Source organism: Cyanistes caeruleus, chromosome 1, assembly GCF_971803275.1.
Source record: "Cyanistes caeruleus chromosome 1, bCyaCae1.hap1.1, whole genome shotgun sequence".
NCBI lineage: Eukaryota > Metazoa > Chordata > Aves > Passeriformes > Paridae > Cyanistes > Cyanistes caeruleus.
The window spans coordinates 42410201-42433181 of record NC_141701.1 but is presented as its reverse complement, the minus strand read 5'-3'; the positions used below and the strand labels follow the sequence as shown (position 1 = coordinate 42433181).

At 38.7% G+C, this 22981-nt stretch overlaps 1 protein-coding gene across 3 annotated transcripts in view; it reads left to right on the top strand.

The window, feature by feature from the left end:
• SPIDR (scaffold protein involved in DNA repair) overlaps nt 1–22981 on the top strand; it is a 194405-nt gene that overhangs the window by 17137 nt on the left and 154287 nt on the right. Inside the window, exon 1 of one of the 3 annotated variants that reach the window (XM_086888544.1) lies at nt 12701–12742. The exons of the other annotated variants lie outside the window; for them this stretch is intronic. Within the exon in view, the coding sequence (XP_086744670.1) occupies nt 12716–12742 (27 nt within the window). The 5' untranslated portion in view covers nt 12701–12715. Of the gene's footprint in view, nt 1–12700; nt 12743–22981 lie in introns of those variants that run through there. 3 annotated transcript variants of the gene reach the window in all.

The following is a 22981-nucleotide window of genomic DNA, read 5'->3' as shown; positions in this document are numbered from 1 at the left end:
ACAACTGAAAAAGAGATTTGCCATGTGTTATGTGTTTCAAAACTCTTTAATAAATCCCTACCACATTCTCAGCTCGCTATTGTGCTGCAGTGTGTGTACCCTGACATCAGGCAATCTGATGTGATACTGAATAATGTGCAAAAAATTATTTTAATGTTGTCCAAAAGGTTTTTTTTTGGGGGTTTTCCCCAGGTGAAGAACACTTTATTTTAGAAGTCCTTCCTGCATGGATACATGTAGGTCTGTGTCTTTTACCTGAGGCCTTCTGATCTTTCAAATTAAGGTTCATTCAGTTGTTTAGAATGTGGATTTATTACTGTCTTAACCTGGCTCTTTGAAAAAAGCCCTCAAAACAAATTCTGTCCTTCTGTGGCATTACATTGAGGGGGATTCAACATACTTCATGAAATTTTGAAGAGGTCACTTAAAAGATGAGCCAAGATTTGCTGTTATTTCTGGACTTGCTTTCATGTCCTGGCTTTCTTGATCCATTATAATGGTAATTATAACTAACATTGGCTTGGTAATTAGAATTGAGTCTAGAACTATTGTTGTGTAACAGAATTTAAAACAGGTTATCTCAAGGTAGGGAATCATTATTACGGCAAATGGAATTTGTGTCATCCTGTCAGACTGATGACTTAACATGGATAAAGGGTGATGATATGACTGTTATTGCAAGCATTTACTTTTGTCGGTTCATTACTGTGTTTTTTTGTTTTTTCATAATATATTCAAAATACCCACAAGCTCACAATTATTTCTAAATGTGTACTTTATGGAATAATTCAGATTGGAAGTAATCTCAAAATTTCTTCAGTTCAACCTTCACAAGACAGTCTCAGATGCAGGGTCAGACAAGGTTGCTTTGGGGTTTATCTAGTTAGATCCTGGGAAACTTGAAGGATGAAAACAGCATAACTGGTCTGGGCAGCATCCTTCTCCCTTCCCTGTCTGTCTCCTCTTTGTCTTTCCAAAAATAGGAGCCTTATTTTTCAGGGTAGAACTGTGCTCTTCAGCTGGGCCTTTTAGGCAAGACCTACAGGTCAGCAGATTGCAAATTAGTAGTGGTACAGAAACAGCCACCTTTTGCATTCATGCCTGCAAGGTGAAAGGATTTATACCTGAATGACCAGAGAAAACTGAACCTGTGCACCAGCTGCTTCCTGCTGTATCCTGGCTGCAGGGATGTCTCTGCATCTTCTGATACAGGAATCAAGCCTTGAAGCTTTTTTCCTTAGTTACAGACCGTATTTCCCCTCTCAACTTTCTGTTTTTATGATTTGGTCAGATTATCAGAATAGGAAACAGGATGTTTCTGGATGTGCTGTAGCTATTTGTGTTATAGCTAGCTTTTTTTTTTCGGTCTGTAGTTAAACAATGACCCCATTAAGTTTGAAACAGGACTGATGACACAAGTTCAGCTAATACCTAAGTGGCTCAGATATTCCTTGCTTTGATAGTTTAAGTTACCTTGGGACTATTTTTCTTTATGATTCCTGGACACATGGGTTCAAATGCCAGTGTGGCTGAATTGGTTCATTTTCCTCCTCAAGGACAGTTACATGAATATCTTGATACACATTATGTGTATTTATGGTGGTGCAAAAATGCCTGAAGTCCTGATGCCCATTTTGATGGAAGCATCTTTGATCACGGTTTTCATACATACAGGTGCTTTTGTAGGTGATCCACAGTGTCACTGAGACAGAGACCTGTGCTTCTTTGTGCCTAGTTTGTGAAATTCCTGGATGATTTATTAATTAAGTATAGTAGAAATTTCTACTATATATACTTCTATTATATATATATATAATATATTTTATATATACTTCTACTGTATGTGCTTCTGTGTAGCACATTCTTAATGTATGAAATCTGATGGATCACAGCACCTATGACAGTGACATAAACAGACTTTAGACCTTGCTGCCTTCAGCTGTTATTCCCAGAGTGTATTTTTATGTTGTTTGAAGTACCAGGCTGCTTGTGAATGCTAATCCAACCCCTCTGCTTTGTTTAACTTAAGGCTTCAGCTGAGCTACATATTCTTTCTTACATGGCTCTGGAGAACAACAGCTTTAAGCACAGCTGACAGCATTGCTATCTTGGCATCCATGTATCGAATGCCCCTCTCTATGTGGTCTTCCCACATCCTCCCTAAGTTTGCCTGGTGTTTTAAACAAGGTTCAAGAGGCCTGTGTTAGCTTTCCTGCAGCTGCATGCCACACAAGGCATCTGCATTTCCTCAGGTCTGGCACCTCTCTGGGGCATGGCTCTTGCCAGCACCACGGAGGATCTTCAGGAGTAACGGGAAGAAGCAAATCCATACATGTTTGCGCTGTCAGTGCCCTGATCTCCATCTAAAGAGATGAAGCAAAGAAAGAGGGTCTTGTTTGTCTCCTGTTGGAAGCTTGCCTGGTGCTGCATGCAGAAAGAGGCTACAGGCACGAGTGGAGCGTGCACTGCTGGGAGTGCAGTGCTCTCCTTTGGAAGGAGAGAGAGGATATAGCCAGAGGAATTAACAACATTAATAGGAAGTTAAATGCTTTTGTCTTGCTGGCTTATTCACCTCTGATGAGGCCTTCTGTCGTTTGCTCTCATAGATTTGCTATGGATTTGCTAATAGTTTTGTGCTCTGCAAAGAGTCGTGAGCGCAGTGAGAAAGCTGCTGAGTTTTGATTTGTCTGACTTTGTCTTCCAAACTCTCTCAGGAGTCTTCAGGATAAGTTGGAGGAGACATTGATTCAAATTTGTTGGAATTTTTTTTTTTTTTTTTAAGAATTGATGGAAGAGAACTTTAGTGGTATGTGTAGGACCAGTCTTAATAATTTCTCATTCTTATAAGTGTGCTTTCTAAATACTGTAGTTCTGGAAGGAGACCTGAACAGAGTAGATTTTCTAATGGCTTGAATTCTCTAAAAGCCTTTGGTTTGGTCTTTCTTGTGGGCTGTCACGGTGCTTTAAAAATGGTTTTATGATCCTTTTGTGACTGGTTCTGTTACCCATTTTGTTGGTTCATGGTGTCAGAAGAGGGACCTAATTTATTGGGGAAAGTAAAATTCTCTTTTATTACCAAGAATGTTTGTTGCAACCAGTTGTGGGGAAAAAAAAAAAAGCATTGCATATCATTTCAAGGTTCCTAGTGCAGTTGCAGCTTCCATCTTTTCACTAATGAATCTTACTGGTGTTGAGGTTTGTGGCAGCAGTATTAGAAAGGTATGCCTTTCTAGTATGTCTGTCTTCAAAAAATTGTATGTGTAATACGGCCTATAAAATGTCTTTCAAGTGAAAATAAGATACCTAAATGTCCAAAGTCATCTAATTCCTGGTAGAAGAAATAAAGCCTGAAGTGTACCAAAATCATCCCATTATGCTTGTTTTTAGGCTTCCTCTTCTAATGAATTCCTTGTCAATTTTCACCAAAACAGAAAAGTTCCTTTCGTAGTAAGGGTTAGTATGCAGCAGCTCTTTGTAGAATCTACTGCATTGTGAAGATCTAGAAGTAAATTTAGAATATCTTAGAAAGCACAGGAAGACCAAAGTTTAGAAAGAATTCTAAAGTAACCTCAGGGTTATTAAAAAGCCCCTGAGGTTTTTCCAGTGTGTTTCTCTTTAATGGATGACACTGCTGTATAGCTCTTTAATGGATGAAGCTCTGTCCATATCTAAATATGGAAGAAGGCAGTTATGTGGGGTTTTGTTTTGTGGTTGATTTGGGGTTTTGTTTTGTTTCTTTAAGTCATGACACTGTATCTTTAGCTTGTAAAGAATGCAGTTTGATGGTAAGGTATGGGGAGCGTGACTTTTGTTCCTGGTTCCCATTTCAGTGTGGAAGTGTGTTGGATAGATAAGAGATGAATAAAGGAGGGCAGACCAAATGGAATAAAACTGAGAATACGTATAATAGAACTTGAGAAATTTGAGTGTATGAAATGTTGTTGGGCAAGGGGCTGACTTTCTTGGGAACAATAAGAAGGGCCTGGGATGGTGTGAAAATGTAATGCCTCTCAAATCCAGTTTGTCAGGGTCTGTGTCATGTTTGTGATAAGCAGTTTCTGTACAAACGTCTGAATCATCTGTAGATGACAATTCAGATTTACAGTTCTTTTGTTATCAGGACACTCATGTTCCAGACTAACAACCCTGGTGTCTGATTAACCCTTTCTATGGAGATAGTCTCTAACTCCATAGCTGTAATATATTAAAGTATGTTAAAGAGAGTTTTGCCTGCTCTGTAGGAATCTGTTAGCACATTTTTGTGTATAGGCCAGCTTCTCCATCTTTTTTTATCCCCTTTAGGATAACATTATTTGCCTTCAGATGAGGGCAACAGACTTGACTACCTGCTGGTTTTATCTTTGTCCTCAATCTCTCTGGAAATATGCTGTGAAATTGTTACTTCATATGATATATTTCCCACTACTCACAGCTTCAGCCGAGCTTTGTTATTCCAACTTCCTGGACACATGGAGCAGTTGTTGCACATGGCTGTTGATTCACTGCTCAGTCCCAGCACAGTGGCATTCTTTTTGACTCAATCCCAGTCGTTCTCCTCCCACTCTGTCTCCTCAGCACAGTCACTCTTTCATTCTCTTGTCCCCATTCACCTTCACCTGGCCATTGTTTGGTGTCAGTTCAGTGGTTCTGTCTTGGCTAATACATCATTTCAGTCCTGTGTCACCAACTACTCTCATCTGGTTGCAACTCTTTAGAAACTCCGATTGCGGCAAACTTGTTGCTGTTTTGCAGGTACCTTGACACCTTCCTGTGCATGGGAAAGGGAACATTAAAGCTAAGTGAGAAAACCAGACTAGAACTGTCTGCTTGTGGAGAGAAGCTTCATTCTGACCTAAATAGTAGTCTGTGAGAAGGGTTGAGGTTTGTTCTGGGTTTTAAATACTCTGAAAGGCTGCTAAAATCACCAAAACTTTAAGAATCCCTTAAGCTCGCATACACACTGTACTTGTGGATAGTTGCTTTGGTCTTCCCATTCACAAGAAAAAAGGTGCAGTGGAACTGGAAAAGCTTCAGAGCAAGTTGGTAGGAGCAAAATGTTCAAGAGAATAGAGCAATCTCATAAAGAGATTGCTGTGGAGAGGGTATGAAAGAAACCCATGCCTCATAAATAGATAAGAAGTAAACCGAACGACTGGCTACTGTCTCATGCTAGGTGCATCAAGTGAAACTAGTAGGTTGATTCAACAGTAAAATAGAGTTGATTCATCCCACTATATGAGCTGCTGAACTCCTTGTCACAGAATGACACAGATGCTGAAAGATTACATGGGTTCAAGGCTAACTGGACAAACTCAAGGAAGACAAGACAAATCTGTTCAGAATTAAATACAAAGATCTTGCCTCTAGTTGTAGCCACAAACTGGAATAAGGAAGACTCTTCTATGGCAACACTGTGGCATGCTTGTCCTGTTTTAAACTCTTCCCTAAACATCTGACATTAATCATACATAGCTGGAGACAAAAGTAAGGGGGTAGAATGACCCTTGGTAAACTCCCCTACAGCTATTCCCATGTTTTTGTGCTGTGGGCTTTTCAGCACGTATGAATTTTGTCCTTTTTACCATCACCACCCTCGGTGCTTCCTTTGCAGAGCAATTGAGAAGTCACATACCGAAAGACAATGTTGCAAATGAGGCTCCACTTGGTCAGTGCAGTGGATGCCCTTTGTAGCTGTGGTTCTCTACCACCTGCTGCTCTGTGTGGCTTCTGCAGGGTGTTCTTTCACGTAGTCTAGTTTATGCTTACCTCATGTTTTTAATAAAGCTTTCTGTACAAACGTTAGGCAAGGAAAGGAGCTTTTGAGACAGCATCGATTTTGTAGAGGGTGATGGCTCTAACCAGACTTATCTAGAGAAGTGTTTAGCTTCCCTGGAGTGAGCTTCAGAGACTTAAGTTTATTTGATTTTCTTGATTAGGTGAGGGAGAAGTGCGAAGGTAAGTCTGGGCTTATTTATTTATGATTTGTTTTTCGTTTTTTTGGGGTTTTTTAAATTTAAATCTTCAATTTTTATGACTAACTGGAAAAGCATAATGTTGGGGTTTTTACACATAAACATTTGAAGTACATTGAGGCACCATGAAAGTGAAAAAAATAATTTGTGTTGCCAAGTTGTGAATCTGGTATGTTCCAATAATAATGTGATTTGTCTAGGATATGAAGAATTTCAGTATCTTTTAGAATGGGAAAACAGTATAACTACTTGTATAAAAGGAATAAATAAATACCCCAATCTAATAATGCATTATCTGTTTAAAGGCAGAATGTGAAAAAAGACCTTTTATTTGTGACAGTTACAGATAAAGCATCATGTTGCCTTTTGGCAAGTTCTTTGCAGATTTGTACAGAGAAAAAAAAATATTATGGACAGTAATGTAACAGTTTTGCATAGCTGCTTGTAAAACCAGATTATATAGCTGTATACCAGGACACTTTACAGAAGCTTTGACTTACTTATTCCTCCTTTATGGAGCTCAACAGATTTATCCTTATAATATGGGATATTTGTGGTGTGTTGGAAGGATATAAGTGTTTTTGTATGGTGTTTGCTTACTGATTTAAAAAGGAAGGGCCAAAGCATCTTTTTGGACTAAGGAACTGTCATCAGCCTGAGTCTGTAGTAGTTGGAAGAGGAGGAGAAAGTGATATATTTTCTCTTGAATAGTTTATGGGTGGAATGGTGGATTAAAAAATACCAGGTTAAGTAGACTTTTTGAAGGGTACAAATTTAGGATGAGGAAATAAAATAGGACATAATTGCTGTTCTCATGGCTAAAAAGCAATGAGCCAGACAATAGATAAGACTGTCAGTTTGAACAACAACAAAACCAATATTTTTGCATGAAACAATTCTGAAACAAATGCCAGGAGGGTGATTATTCCCCTCTACTTTGTAACCTTTATATGCACTTGAGTCTAGTTTTCCTACTCAAACAGTAGAGCTAGGTTTGCTCCTTACATTATTATTGACCTGTGGCTTATATTATTTACAATTTAAAGATTCTATGATGCTTTTCTCATCTGAAAAAGCATTTCATTGTTAAAAACCTTCCACTCACCACAGCAGTTGTGGAGGAAAAAGGTAGTTAAGTGGGCATCAGAACAGGGCAGGGAATTCTTTTTTTATTTCTTTTTTGCATGGCTTTACAATTTTAGCTAAATTATACCCATACATATTGATGGATTCTCAGATCTAATAACTCAGAGGAAAAATCTGTGGTAAAATCTCTGGTTTTGGTTCTTCAGTATTAAAAAAAAAAAGAAAACCTGAAAATATCACTCATGTTGATAATGAATATGTTGAGCTGATTCATCACTTGAACAACTGTAAGTGAAAAATATTTCACTTATCTCCTTAGTGGATCATCCTTGTGGATGCCGAGTACAAATTTTTAAGTTATCATAGTTCATTTTTTTGGGAGGTTAGTGGAAGAAATCATAATTTGGGAAATAATGGAAAGTAAATAGTGGAAATATAATGGAAAGGAAAACTAGGACATGATTTTATATAGGATTGGAAGGCAACTTCTCTGCCACACTTGTGTGGTACAAGTCACTTTTTGAAGGCAAGAATGGCAGTAAGATTTGAGGGGGAGGAGTTGCACTATGATATTATAAAGTACCCAGCGTGATTATTTGTTGTGTGTATAACTTTGCAGCTACTTTGAGCATTTCTGCTCATACTTTTAATGCAGAAGTTGCTTGTGACTTCAAAAATTTGGTTGTGAAGAAGCAAAACTTTTTACATCCTCTGCATGTGAGTTTCAAATACTAGTCAGCTGTTAATTGCCATCAATTAATTTATAAGGGTTTTGGAAAGTGGTGGTGGAAGTTTTCTCTTTGCCTTGCATGCTCCAGATGCTCTGAACAGTCAGAAGTAATAATGTAGACAATAATCGTTTGCCTTTGACACAGTCATGATCCTTGTCGTCATCATAGAGCCAAAAAGTAAGACTGCTGGTGATATGTGTGGTGGTTTATTTTCACATTTTGAGCAGGGAGGGATGATTTAAGAGACCACTGAATGCTAATTTCTGTTGCTTTGTTACCATGAATTTTAAATGGAAGAACAGCAAATGGATTTAATTTTTATAAGACTTGCAGCCAGTAATTGTAAAAATTCTCCATCTGCTTATTAGCAGCACTGTCTCTCTTTATGAAAAGAAGAAAGATGCTTGTTTTCCTGATCTGGAATGAACTGGAATGAATGAATGAAATGTTCTGAAGGAGATTCCCAACTGTTGGTAATATTGTAAGGTTAAACTGCAAGAAAAATATATTGCAATGTATTTTTTTTGATCAGCACTGTGACTCTTTAAAAATGCACTTCATTGCTTAGGCTCGTTATCTGCCACAAATCCATTGTCACTTCCCGTACATTTTGGTACAGTTCTCAGCATAATACTCATTATCTTTTCTGAGATTTCTTTAGATGTTGTAGCAATATTAAACCACAATGACTTAATCAGAAATCTATGGCTGGTGACCTACCTGTGGTGCCTTCCAGTGGCTTTCTTTGCTGACATTAAAAACATTAATTAGAATATAAGAAATTCTACAGTATTACCAGAATTCTGGAGAGTTCAGTTTAAAAGTGATTGGACTTTTTTTTCTGGAAAAAAGTCGAATTACAATTATAATTATTAACTTTGTTAATAATTTAGTTAACTTTATTAACTAAAATAAAATTATTTTTTTTTATTGAGAAGTCAAATGATTCTCCCTCAGGAAACCTCACTCCTTAGGAGTGTATCAGAAAAGAAGCATTCACTTGCTTTGTGCTTCTTTGCTTTTTGCACCTCACATGGGCCACTGTCCCAGATAGGGTACTGAGTTCAAAATGTCTCTGGCCTGACTTGTTCTTGCTGTTCTCACTTGGTTTTCTTCATCTCCACAATTTTTAAATTGCTGCTTTATTGCATGTTTAAGTCCTCAGCTTCCAGAGCCTTGTTAACATGTTATCTTATGTGGCATTATGCCAGTGTGGATGGGATTAAAGCAAAAGGAAGCCCTGCTTTTCTGCTTGCATCTAAAATGAGCAGCAAATCTGATTGGTTATTTCTGTTTAGTGAAACTGAAACTTTGTACCTGGTGCCTCAGTCTCTCTGGCAGGTGTTAGTCCCAGTCTTTCTGGCAAGCATTACTCCCAGTCTCTGCAGTTTCTAGCAAGAATAGTGTTTTAATTTCTGCTACGTGAAACCAGATTAATTGCATGCATAGAAATCTAAACAAACAATGCTGGAAAAAGTTGCAAAGGAATTCTTTTGTTTGGTTTTATGAGCTTAGCTACTTAGTGTTGGAAAGAAAGGAAACTGTACTGTGGAAAATCAATACTTGCTAAAAACTCTGAAACTCCATACAGAGGACAAACTAAGGCAAACTATTCCATAACGAATCAGAAACATAAGATTAAAGTGAAGAAGGTGATAATTATGGACATAAAGAAATAACAATACATAAGAATGAAATTAAGACTGAAGACACCAATTTGGCATTTTATTTAAGTAAGATGTGAGTACAAATCTGTTTTAACATTGTGAAACTCTGTAGAATCCAGAAGCCTGATGGGTTGTATCACATTGTTTCTGTGGTTAAAATGTGGTCATTACTACAGGTGTGTGTGTTTGTTTTTAGAAAAATACCTCAACCTGCACTAGCTTTTGAAAAAGAAAACACACATACACACATCAACCCAAAGCTGTAATTGGTAAAAATAAAAACAAGCATCTAGAAATATGTTGCCATATGTAGCTGGCAAGGAGCATCACCTCCTTTCCTGCAAACAGTAATAACTTCTATTTAATAAATAGAAAGGTCTTGAGTTTTGTATGCACAGTCAGGTGCAATTTGTTTGCCTCTGTCTATATTTATTGTAACCACAGATCACATAAATCCTGTTGTGTTGCCCTGTAGGTAGCTTGACATTTTTTCCTTTCACTCATTTTCAGTGCATTTCATCTGGTAATAAGTAATTTCCAGACCAAAGCATTGTGAGGACTGACAGATCGGATGTTGTGAAAAAGCAATAGAAATAAAATGCTTCAAGTTTAAATGTTGCAGAAGCTGAAATGCAACACCAGCCTAATTGTGGCATTATCCTGGGTTTACTCACCTGTGAATTTGATTGTATCTGTCATGTGCTGCCACACTTCCTGCTGCTCTGAAGTCATGTTTTTGTGTTGCTTCTGCACTTAACAACTCACTCTTGTTATGGATATGTCCTAGATTCTTTTCTCTGACCCTCCAAATGGGTATTTTAACTATGTTTAAAAAGGGGTGAGGAGAAAGTAGGCAAACGTGTTAGATTGTCAGGTTCTGCAACATTACAGACAATAAGTGCTCTTCACTTTATTAGCAAATGACCCAATTCTCAAATTAGTAGCTTGGCACAATAACGGAACTACATGATATTTCTGTGCTTTTTCAGTATCTGAGTCTTGCTTACCCTTGTTTTTAAGGAGGATGACCAATCTGATAAAATTGTCCTTCATTTAAAATGACAGTGTTGTATTTAAGAAAATAAAAGTATCCCTCTTGCCTGCATTTTTTCCTTACCTGGAGGGTATGTAACTAGCTGAAGTTGTGTGCTGTTGTGGTTGCTTTCACATGTACATAGTTTAACATGGTTAGAGATGGTTTAGGATTCAGCTGTGCTTTGAAAATGGGATTTTACTATTAAACTTGTGGATAGGTGGGGTTTTACTTTGTATGTTAAATGGAAACATAACATGCTTCAGTGGAAAGTTTTAATTCAAACAGTATATACTAAAGTCAGGGAATGTGTTACTCTGATTTTGGTTCTGGTGCAGCTGATTGCATGCAATCACTTGAGATTCCCTGAACTGCAAATGAAAATACAACACAATTTTATGTTCAAGGGAGATGAGGTGGTTTAGGGGAGAGAGAGGGGCCATGGATGGACTTGCTGGCTTTTGTGGTCAGCTACAAAACACGAGGACTTGTTGCTTTATCTTTTAGTTGTTAGAGATCCCAACTAATTTTATTTTTTTTCATATCCCATTCACAGATTTGAAGGGTGTAAAAAGAAACAATTTTTTTGAATACACACTTTAATAACACAATAAAAAATTAATCTCACTCTTTTTTGAGCGAACAGTCCTGTTCATTTACTTAGAAGCTGCGAACAACACTGGGTGTTAGGAAGACAAGTCGCCTGCGTGATTGCGGTAAGTGTGTCACATCCTGCCCTCAACTTTGCCCTCCTTGGAGGCTCTGGCAGTCTCTCTGTGGTTTGCCCACTAGCCAGCTGGGAGTGGCTCGAGAAAACTTCTCTAACCTGTGGATCTGGTTCTCGAGCAAACTTTCAGACTTAACAGTATCTTGATGCTCATTGCCAAACCCAATTAGGAGAGAGGCGAGGGTACTGGGGCAGGCTTTCAAAGTTTCACGGAAGACTCAGCTGTAATTTTGTGACAAATTTAATTGTGTGTATTCAAAGCAATGTAGTATGAGGATTGCTGCAGGGCTTTTTCCTCCTTGACAACCCAGTCAACTCCTTTGTAAACATGAGACTACCAAAGAGCTTCCCTTGTCTGTGAAAATCTGCTCCCCATCCCTGCTGCAGGAGTAATGTTTCTGTGTTTGGAGGGGAATGGGCAGGCAGCTTCTTTGACATTAGAAATATACAGTGTGAATGCCAGCACATCTTTTTTAAATAAATATGAACTGCTCCTTCCATAGGGATTCTTAAAGATAACTATTGAGTCAAGGCATGTCACTGGAATTGCGTGTCATTTGAATTCCCTGTCATTTTTGTCATCAGCAATCTTTGTATTTCTTGAATGCTGTTTATTCCTGTAACTTGCCAAACTCTGAATTCACTTTCTCTGTTACTTGTGCCTTCTTGGATCTGGAGTCTGACCATAAAGAGACACCATTAGAAGCTGAGTCCACTGATTTTTCTTTTGCTCTATGAAAATTTTCACTTATACATGGTTGTGTCAAAAGATTGTAGATTGTTTATAGGGAGCTTTTAAGTTACTCATTTTTTAAGTAGTTCCATTCACTGCTTTGTCCTGACTAGCATTTGTGGTCTTTTTCACATGTGAATATGCTCTTGATATATCCCACAACAAGGCAAAAGAAAATGGTGTAAGAATCATATTTTTTTTATCTCTCTAGACTGTTTTTTTTTTATTTTAGGATGAAGCTACTCAGAAAATGTCATTTTGAGCGTCAGAAAATTATATACACAAAACATAAACACTTGGGGTCTTTGTGAATTTTTTTCACCCTTGGGGAATTAAAGCAGAATTCTTTTCCTACTGTTAGAGTATTGAAGCTAATACCATTTTAATTTGAAAGGCATAATCAGAGTTCTGGATGGAAGAAAAGGCATTTTGAAACAGTTTCCTGTGATACTGACCAGGGACTCCAGAAAGTGCGTAATTGCTTCCTATGCAACTTTTACTGTCTCTTTGGTTAGCAGATGGTTTATTTCTATAGTTTTAAGTGTGTAATAGTCAAGGTGGAAAATAATCAGTGTAATTTTCACATACAACATGGGCTCAGGATGTTGGAAGGACTGGCCAGAGATGTGGATCGTCTGCTAGATGCATGTCCTTTTAGAGAATCTATAACCAGACAAAAATGTTGTCGTCTCTCAGCTGATGGATGAAGGGTAGTGGAACACTGGATAAGATATTAACTGATGCAGCTTTTCAGGTTTGCACTGAAATGGTGGAAGCAGCAGGGGCTGTAAAGGTAGGGAGAAATTTTGTCTTGCCATCTCCTTATGTGCTTCTCTAATGGTATGGACTGGATGCTAGGCTGAGGGTGTGTGTGCAGAAGGTAAGGAGGATGAAATTGCATCTGTGTTCCTGTTGTCATGGGCGATGGCCTGGCTGTAAAGCATTACTGGAGGCTTGTTCCATCAGGATGCTGGTGTGTTTGCTGGTGGCAGGTACAGGGCCTTAAGAGGTGACTGTGGAGACTCTCCTCAGCAGGTGTATGCGAGCTGATTTTGATCCCACACCAACAGGTGTCAAATGTCTTGATCAGTCACTGAAGAGGAGAATAGAGCGTCAGTGAGATGAGAGGTGACCGGCAAGAAGAAGAAAAAGGACTTGAGGCCTGGCTTTGGAGAGAAGGAGGGGTAGTCTGGGAGGGAGGAAATGCAGAAAAGGGAAGTAATAGCAATATGGTGTGTGGAGGAAGCACACAGAGTCCATGATTCTTTAAGTTTATTTTGCCTGTCCTCCTTCTACTTGTGTGCTTGTCATCTCATGACAAGGTGTTAGCACAGTCCATGGGTGAGTGGCATAACTGTGTCACCGATCATCCCCTGTAGGCTTGGGGTGCATGCTGTGCTGCCTCTGGGTGAGGGGGGTGAGTCAGGGGCAGCCCTGGCAACGCAGGTGCTGTCTGCCCTCACTGCCTGGCTGAGTGCTGCACTGGAATTTTCCAGGTAGGGCACAGATAGAGGTGAGAGGGAGAGCGCGTGGGACGGGATTTGGACAGGGAAGGGCTCGTCCTGGGGAGAACTACCCGTATGCTGAGCCTCTGGTACATAAGAGAGCACCAGTAATAAACTAATGAATCGGGGGAAAATGTAGCAGATAAATTTAAAAACTTCTAATGCTGCCTTCGCGTTTTATTACCTTTTCATTATCATTTTCCTTTATTAATTTGAAACATGCACTGACTTTTTTTTTTTTTTTTTTTTCCCTCTCCCTCTCCAGCATGGATTTCAACACATACTTGTGCGGGTGCCAAGAACACTGTGTTCTGTTAAGTCACGGGGTGACGTCGGGCGCTGGCCGCCCGCCAACCTGGGTCAAGTTCATTCAAATAAGTTTCAGCGGCGGCCCTTGCTGCCCCAGCCCCGACAGTCCTGCCTTCGCATGGTAGATGGCTCTCTTGCGTTAGTTTTCTGGAGAGCTTGGGATTTCAGGGCTTTAAATTTTACAGGCTTTTGGATTTTCCGTAATGTTTGCAGATGGATTAACCAAAAAAAAAAAAAAAAAAAAAAAAAATTTTAAAAAAATAAAATAGCCTGACCGTGCGTGATTCTGTGAGAAGAGAAAAGGAGATGGCCATGGGTTTACTGAGCAGAACAAGGTCTGCAAGTTGGAGCATGTGTTCCTCTGCTCACTGATTTTTATTACTACTTTTTTTTTTTTTCACTCCTGTCCTTGGATGGCTTTTAATCATGATGTAAAGACTTCATGTCTTTAAAGCAGGAGCTACTCCTGAGTTTCCAGTGACAATCCTGTTCATGACAGAAATAGATGGAACAGCACAAAAAAGTGTGTAAAAGTGGCAATGGCTGTGCTAGATTAATCACTTCCCTTTCCTACAGGATTTTGTATTTTGCTCTCTTAGCTCTCGAACTTTGGACTGCTCTTAAAAATGCATTAAGCAAAGAAATCTCTTGGTCGGGGTGAGCTTTCCATGTACAGGATTATCTCATGTCATGGTGTTAAAAAATCAGACCAGATTTCTCAGTCTCTTTATTCCAGCTTCCCTTTCAGGGGACTGTGTTGTTGCTACTTTGCATAGCAGCATACTTTTCCTTCCTGTAACCCTACCAGAAATCACACTAGATCCCCTCCCCTTCACTTCCAGTAACTGCTCTGTGAGCAATAATTTTGGAACTACTGGCAAAATAAGAGTCTTTGACAAGCTTCTAACATCCTTACAGCAGGACAGCATTTGTAACACTAGAGACATCACTAACTGGTCTCTAGGACAGCTGTTGATATTTTAGTGTTTAATGAGAAACCCATTCTTCCTGTTTGCTTCTGGGATATATATTTTTAATTAAGAATGAGATCTCTGGGAAAACTTGGTGTTTCCAGAGAGAGATGATTGGTTTTAAAGAGAGTAGAGAAGTGAATTTGCAGGTCATGATTTAGATCTGTTTTCACCATCTCTCTTTTGGACAGATTAGCCATTTTAGTTTTATTCTTTTGAGCTGTGCACCAAGTTTCCAGGTCTTGGCTCACTTGATAGTTGGCTTTTAAGGGAGAGAAACATAGTAGTGTCAGGTTCCCATGATTCAACACCCACTCCTGAGTTACCTGTTGGTGCTTGCTGGCTTATCTTCTCTGTGTGGGAGAGTGGAGAATGATCAGATTTGTGTTCATCACTAGGTGTCACTCACTTGCAATTACTTAAAGTACATTTCAGGGCAAAATTAAAAGAAACAAGAAACTCTCTTGCTTCCTACCTCACCCAGTTTGGGTGTGTGTGGGGGAAGAAAATGGTGTGAAATCTGGAAAAGAATATTTTCTCATCCTTCTTTCCCATAAAACTATTGTATGCGATGTTTTGTAATTTTATTGCTTTAAGTGTGTCTTAGTCTGTTGGCTTTTTTCTTGTATAGTTCCATTGATGCAAGATAATGTTTTCTTGTATATTTTCAATTATCTTTTCTGCTCCCTTATCAAGTGTGTAAAAACTTGAAGAATAGCAGATAGCATGTAAAAGGGAAATCTAGCTCAAGGGAGATGCAGTGATGTAACTACAGGATCATTTGAGAGAATGCTTGGAAAAAAATGAGACTACAGAACTCAAAATTGTTCCTGGAACTTGACCGCTGAGCTATGTTGGGCAAAGGATGCTGATTAAAAACTGTGCACATATAAAGATGATTTATCTGTGTTATTTAACAAATTATGTGGAATGTGATGCCTCAGCTGTGTCCTGGTCAGCCTTCTCTTTCATCAACTGATTTGTGTGGGGAATGTATATTCAGTTGTTGAAATATAGAATATTTCAAAATTCTAACACTAGTGCTGAATAAATAAAAGTGAGGGAGAGGAGGAAAGTTAACCAGTGAAACTCAATAGATTTGTTCAGCACATACCAAATCCTCTAAGTATCTTATTCCAGAGGAATTTTTTTCAGAGAGTGTACAAGTGTCCATGTGGATCGCTGGAAACTTGATTGGCAAGCATGACAAATTTCTTTTACTGTATCTCTCACCCTTCCCCTGTATTTTTCCCTTGAAATGGGAAATTGGTGTGTTTTATCCAGCCTGGTTCTGTCATTTGATTTAGGGACTGGGACTGCTGTGGATTAGAATGTTTTGTAGACCGTGCTGTCCCTCCTTCGTGTCCAAGTGAGTTAGGTCTGGGTTGTGTCTGTCCCCTTGGGAAATTGAATCTCATGGAGGATCTAGAGGCAGTAGTCACTGGGCAAGGTTCTCTAAATGGCTTCAGTGGTGTTAAATGTGAACTTGGAGTGTCATTAAAAAAAAAAAAAGGTGAAAACCCAAAGCTTGTCTATTGTGCATTCCTTTTTCATCCTCTCTCCTGTGTAACCAGGAGCATTAGTTCAAAAGGTATAACTGTATACAGAAATTACCTTCCCCCACCCTGTCTTATACTAGAATAGCAGAGGCTCTTTGAGATCACCTTCTTCTCTGAGAAAGGTGACCTAAGCCAAGGAAACCCATTCTAGACAAAAATCTTGTTCCTGCAAACCTGCAATGATGATTTGCTGAGAGTAACAATAATAGAGCAAATCTGCTATGTGGATATCCATACAAGCTGCGTGCTAACTGTGTAAACACATAAATCTCTTAAGCTCTGTGTCAGACCCTGTGTTTACAATGTCTTTGCTCATATTTAGGCCCTAAAACCAGCATGAATTTCTTATGACAGCTGAGAAGAAAACACGCAGCCTCCACTGATACCTGCACAGATATGACAGAACTCTTAATCATAAGATTTAGTTTCCCTTTGCAAAGATTATAGGTTGAGATTCATCTCCTTGTTCTATCTTGGATTACTAAGTGTTTGTGGCTGTGTGTCACTGTATTTATCTAGTCCACATGCTGTATTTGAATTTAACTGAGAGTGTGTTTGAATGAATAAAGTAGCATAATTTCCTTCCCTTCCCCTGAAGGAGAGGTGGGTTTCTTCTAAAGTATGGCAGCTATTATGACTAACTATATAATTATACCTTTAATCAGACTAAACTATTTTAGATACACAGTAGCCCCATTTGGCCCCTCAGTGTTGAACTGAAAACCCTCTAAAGATGCATAGTATGGCACATAGTCATCATCGTCACCTTTAATCACTCAGCATATTAAAGCCACTGTGCAGGAGTGTACATGGCTATGTGATTTACTTCTGGGGGTGGTTGTGAGGACAGGAAAGAGAAGCATGTTACTGAAGATTCCTTTTTCTGATTCTGAATCTGCAACGACACAATTGTGTGTCTCTTCTTACTGCCTCTAATCATTTTGCCAGCGTTCAGTGGATTTCTTCTACTGTTGTATTGCATTTGAAAGTGAATGTGGCTCTGATGATGTGGGGAGCAGTTTTTAGTCTCTCTGGGCTGCTGAAGTTACTGATGGGTTTGGGAAGCAAGTGGTTCAATGCACAGTTCAGAGGCATAGCCTCCAGAAAGCCTCTCTTTGAACAATGAGCAAGGTGTCCTTGTCCTCACAGCTCTTCAAAGACACAGCAGGGCTGCTGAGTGTTCAAGCTAAATGCTGGTCTCTAATATCTGGTATATTGGGAGTCATCCTTAATATAAGAAAATGTACTGCCACCACTAACATATCAATTTTTTAGTTCATGCATTTCACCTCTGGTGTTAATTCTGCAACTTTAATAAAGCCCAATAAGTGCTATTTATTTCAGATCTTAATTATACTAGCAGCCATTTTTAAAAGAAATCTTTTGCTCTAGTTGCAATACAGTTGCTTCCAATATTTGCTTCAGTTGTGTTTCATGTTTTGCCTGATGTTTCATGTTTTGCCTGATGTTTTGTTTGTTTGTTTTTTGTCGTTTTTTTGGGTTTTTTAATGTAAAGAGGAAGAATAGAGGAGGAAAGGGAGGGGCAGATGCCACATAATGAAGGGATACCACCAGAAACACTGTTCTGTCAGATGCAGCCAGGTGTATGGATTGTACAAGGTGGCATACATGGTTTATTTTTGTTGGCATTTTTGAAGCTAATATAAGCTAGTTTCAGGCTAAAATGTTAAATATTGTTGGGAGAAGACTTGAAAATGGCTAAGAATTCTAATGAAGAAGGTTAAAAAGAGTTTAGGGTTGAGCTGTGATCTCACATGGAAAGGCCCAGAGTTCAGAAGTGAGCAGACCTGTGGCTCCAAGACACAAACATGCACCTGGCAGAGTGCTTAGTCTTAATTATGCAGTCTATTTTACTTCACCATGAGTGAAAAATTCTGAGCATCATGTTTGCAAAAGGGATCATGACAAGGCTAGAGCTTGTTGCCTGTTACTGCGGGTTTTCTCACAGCTTACTGGGTATACACGAATATTGCATAGGGATGTTGGTACAACACTAAGATAAGGGCAACAAATTAAAGCAGACATAGGAAATGAGAGAGCCTTTGTAAAAATGTGCAGACAACTCATTCAGCACAACTGTTGATGGCTTGGCCTTGAGCTCAGTTGGTGGAGCTGCTGCTGCCTGGCTGCCAAGATAATGTGTGTGATGTAATTGTGCCAAGCCCATACTATCACGGTATTACAGCAAAACTGTCTGTGAACTGGGCACACTCCCAGTTACATTCAGGTACAGTAACAAGGTAAATGGAAAGATTTTGGCAGTACTGTATATATGTAGAGTTACAGTTTGAAGTGGGTGTTTTAGGGCAAAAAGGGCAAAGTGTCTTTTGCTGAGCAGGTAAAGAACATAGTCTTTGTTCAGTGCCAATATTATCTCTTTTACTAAATGATCCTGCAAGGATGCCTCTCTCCCTAGCTGCAGAGGAGCATTGCAAACTGCATAGGAAAGATGTAAGAATGGCTACATAGGACAGATCAAAAACCCATCCAGCCCATTGCCCTGTCTGTGCTTGTGGCCAGATGCCCACAATGTGGACACTGGGTATAAGCGTTGGTTAAGCTGAAAGGATTAACTGGCCAAATAAGAATACCAGTTGCTTTGTTGCTGGATGAATATGAAATAATCCCCGATCTTCAGTGAAAACAAGGTACTTGAATGCTAGAAAGTTCTGAGTGTTTTTTGCTCTTTTGTTTTTTTTGGTTTTTTTTTGCTTGGAGACATATTCTTAAGATACTTATATAGTCCTAAATTGAGCTTGTTTATGTGGTTGCATGCAATTTCTTTATGCAACCTTCACAAACCCTTCCTGCTTTCCGAAGTTTTTGGAACAGTTAGTTAATTCTAACTTTCCATCTTCCTCTTTGACTGAAATTTGCAATTTCCTTTCGAGAAACAACTTCCTATTGAGTACTAACTTATCTGACCACTTTGATGTACTTGAAGTATTTTTTTGAAGTCCTGAAGGCATTGCAAAATCCGGTGCTGTCTTCACAGCTTGAATTTCTGCACTGTCTGAATTGAGGAAGTACAGAAGTGGATAGGAGCTCATCTAACAAACAAATGAAAATACGATTAAATTGTGCTTGATCGTGCAGTGTCATTGTAAAATTCCAGGCTGTGGTAATTGAAACCTGGTTAGGCAGCTCAAGAGGACTGAATTGTCACATTTTTGCTGTGATCAGCATTGGCTTTGAGGAGACCTGGGAGTTGAGTGGATTTCCAAAAAATGCTGCAGCGTATTGGGAGGCAGATGCAGAAATGGGCTGATTTCTGCAGTGTAGCCCATCATCATGCCAGAGCTACAGGAATCTAAGTGCTGGCCTGCAAAATAGCCATTAAACTTAGATTTAGATGCCTGTGTTCTATATACAGTAAACAGATGAGCTTAAGTACTAAATACCAGGATTCCCAGCTACTGTCTTTCTGACCAAGGAACACTTAAGCTCCCTGGTGTTCCTGTACTTCATCTAATGCCTGTTTGATGTGGAGCAGGGACTGAAGCTCTTCAAGATCCTTTGAATCTTGTGGGGGTTTTTTCTGCAGTGGCACAGCCTTCGAGGGAGGGGTAGAAATTATCTCCTTGTTGCTTTGCTTGGTGGGTTGAGAGCTTTACTGAGAGGAAGGGATTTAAATTCTCTTAATACAGAGATTGTCTTGTTAGAGTTCGGACTTCTCCGTTGCTTAGGCTGAAATGCCTGGAGTGTTAGCGAAGAGCTGTGTTTGCTGTTGTGGATGTACTTTTCAATGCAAACAATGCATGTACAGCATGCTGTGTGTAGAAATCCCTGCAAAGCATAAGCTGACACGTACTGAATCAAGTCCCTAAACAGGCTTAGGTGCAGAAGTACTAACTTTGTACACACAGGCTTTTATGTGACATAAACCACAAGTCTGCAGAGGTGCAGTGCATCTGGTCATGTCCAAAAGGACTGACCTCTTGGACTTTGATGTCTAAATGCTGTCAAAACTGCTCTTGGAGCCTGAGTATTAGCTTTTATAACTGAAGATAATCGTATGTATTTGCATGCATAGAACATTTTTAATGTTTTCTTTTAATTGTCATCTCCCTGAAGTTATCCAAGTGATTACCAGTCTGCTGTTTTGAAGAGTTAATCAATTAAGTGAGGACTTTCAAAGGGCCTTTAATTTGAAGGTGTCCTTACACTAATTTTAAATATAAATGCTTTGCAGTTCTGCTTCCCTCAGCCCTGGATGCTAACAGTGCTCAGTGTTTTTATATGGGTGTCAGTGTCTAGCACCTGTGCAAAATATATTTCAGAACAAAGTTACCAGATACAGTTGAGACTCACTTGTGGAAAATTTATCTTAAAGAACATGTCCCCAAACCCCAGGAGATGCTAGATTGAGTGTCTTAAACGTCAGGCTTTCTGACTCAGTCCTGCATTTACACCACACCACTAGATGATGACATTTTATTGTGAAGGTTCACCAGTTCAGGCAGTACTTCATAAACATCATCTGCTTTTTAAAGTAGATCCTTGGCTTTCTATTACAGCTATTGTTTCCTCTTCTGTGTCTGAAACAGGGAATTCCCCAGATTTCTCCCAGAAGCTTTTTTTTTGTTTTTTTGCTTTTTTTTTTTTTTTTAAATAAATTCTGGGTTATATTCTCTCCCTGAAAATCTTCTGGTTTAATTTTATTTCATCAGTCACAAGCAAAGTCTTATGGTGGTGGTTGCCATCTACAGAAAATTATTTCCTCTGCTTCCACCAGTGTGGTTTTATATGTTGCCTGTAAAGTATAAGAAATATCTAGCTGGCTTTTAGACTGTAAAGTATAAAAAAAATCCTCTGTGCTTCTTTGTGCCAGGCTTGTGTCCACAGGCCACATTTGTGCACCCAGTCTTCAGAGTCTTGGCCATGATATGTGGCAGTAGTATAAGAGCTAGAAAACCCATGAGCATAAATCCAGTGGTGTTGCTATCAGAGCAAACCTGATTTATATGCTTTCTGGATCCTCTCCCTACACTGTGCTTTTTAAATGGTTGTCAAATGAAATAGAGAAGCTTTTCTGATCTCTGCCTATTTTTTCCTGGACTACTATACTTGCTGTTCAGTATATGAATAACTTACTGCTTTAATGTTGTCCAAATTCTAGTTTGTCAGTATATATTACTTGAAACCACAGAACCAATTGTGATACTGACCTTAAGTTTTGAGATTTTGAGTGTAAGAAAGCATTGCTACTTTTGCTCCCTATTTTTGTGCAATATGTTTCTGTAATCCTTCAGATGTAAAGATAGGTGTCATGAAAGTCCTGCAAATATTTTTTATATATTTGGAATAAATTTCTAGAGGATGTATCTGCGTGGAGTGGGCTGTGAAGTAATGTAGAGTTCAGTTCTAGGGCAAGGAAGAGTGGGTATGTAGGTGCATGCATCTGCTTTCGACATATGGTCATGTTTCCTTTCCTGTTTAGTAAATTTATCTTCTATTATTACAGCCTTACATAGAAGAAGTTAGTGAAGATAACTGAAGTTTCTATTCTGCAAAACGTAGAGTGAATTAAGGAACCCATTTATAGCCAGACTACTTCTTAGGCAGAATAAGCTAACAAATTAACATTAGGTGCGTAGAGGTACAAAAAGAGAATCCTAAAACTGAGGAGAAAGGTATATGACATTTCCTAAATGGTAAATGACAGGCTTATTTAAATATAAACAAACAAATGTAAATGCTTTTGTGTAGGATGTAGTGAGGTGCGTGCATATACGTGTTTTTTTTCACTGTGGTTTTGGAGAGTGTGGGTGACTTGTTAAATTCAATTTTCAATTCCTTAAGTGCTTTCTCCTTAAGAAGTGGTTGTCTCGTTAGGTAGTCTAAATGTAATTGTACAGTTTTGCTATTTAACATAAGGTAGGCTTTCTGTTCCTTTAATAAGTGCATTCCAGGAACAATACTACTTCTACTTGGCTGTTGTGATGCAATTTTGAAGGACTTTTATTAATAGTAAAATGAAAAAAATTAAATTTCTTATTTTATGATACTCTTGAAAATTTACACAATTGGCCAGCTTTTGATCTGGAAACTCAGTTCTTCCTCCCTTCTGAGTGATTGGTCCATAACAGAATCAGTTGGCTTTTGGCATTTTGGAGGGAAAATGCATTTAACATGTCTTAGGTTTCCAAGTGTAAATTTGGCTGTAGCAGGTGTCAATAAACATGTCAAAAGGATTTTTGTCCTGAAGTCTTGGTATGTGTTGAAGTTACATTAATGATCTGATTTGTAGTAGCTGTGGAAAACTCTTAAGTCAGCATTTTCAATATCAAGGGTTTAATTGATGCACTTGTGATTGTATTTTCACATTATTTTGACATGAGTGTAAAACTGAGAAGGAATCTTTTCTCTAAGAATATTCAAATGCTTGTCTGAATCCTGAAAATATATTCCCCTTTATGCCTAGGCTAAATAATCTTGCACCATATATATGACACAGCTGTGTTTGTTCTTATTCTGATTTTTTTTGACTAATTTTTTTGCTTTATTCTAGTAATATAATTAGTGTGTAGCTTACTTTTAATGAATTGATAACTATAGAACACAATGTGATACCTACCTTTGCTCTGATATCTAAACACTTGCTATAACTTTGGCTCTCCATATTTGAGAAGAGTTATAATACATTGATAGATTTGTGCAGTTACTG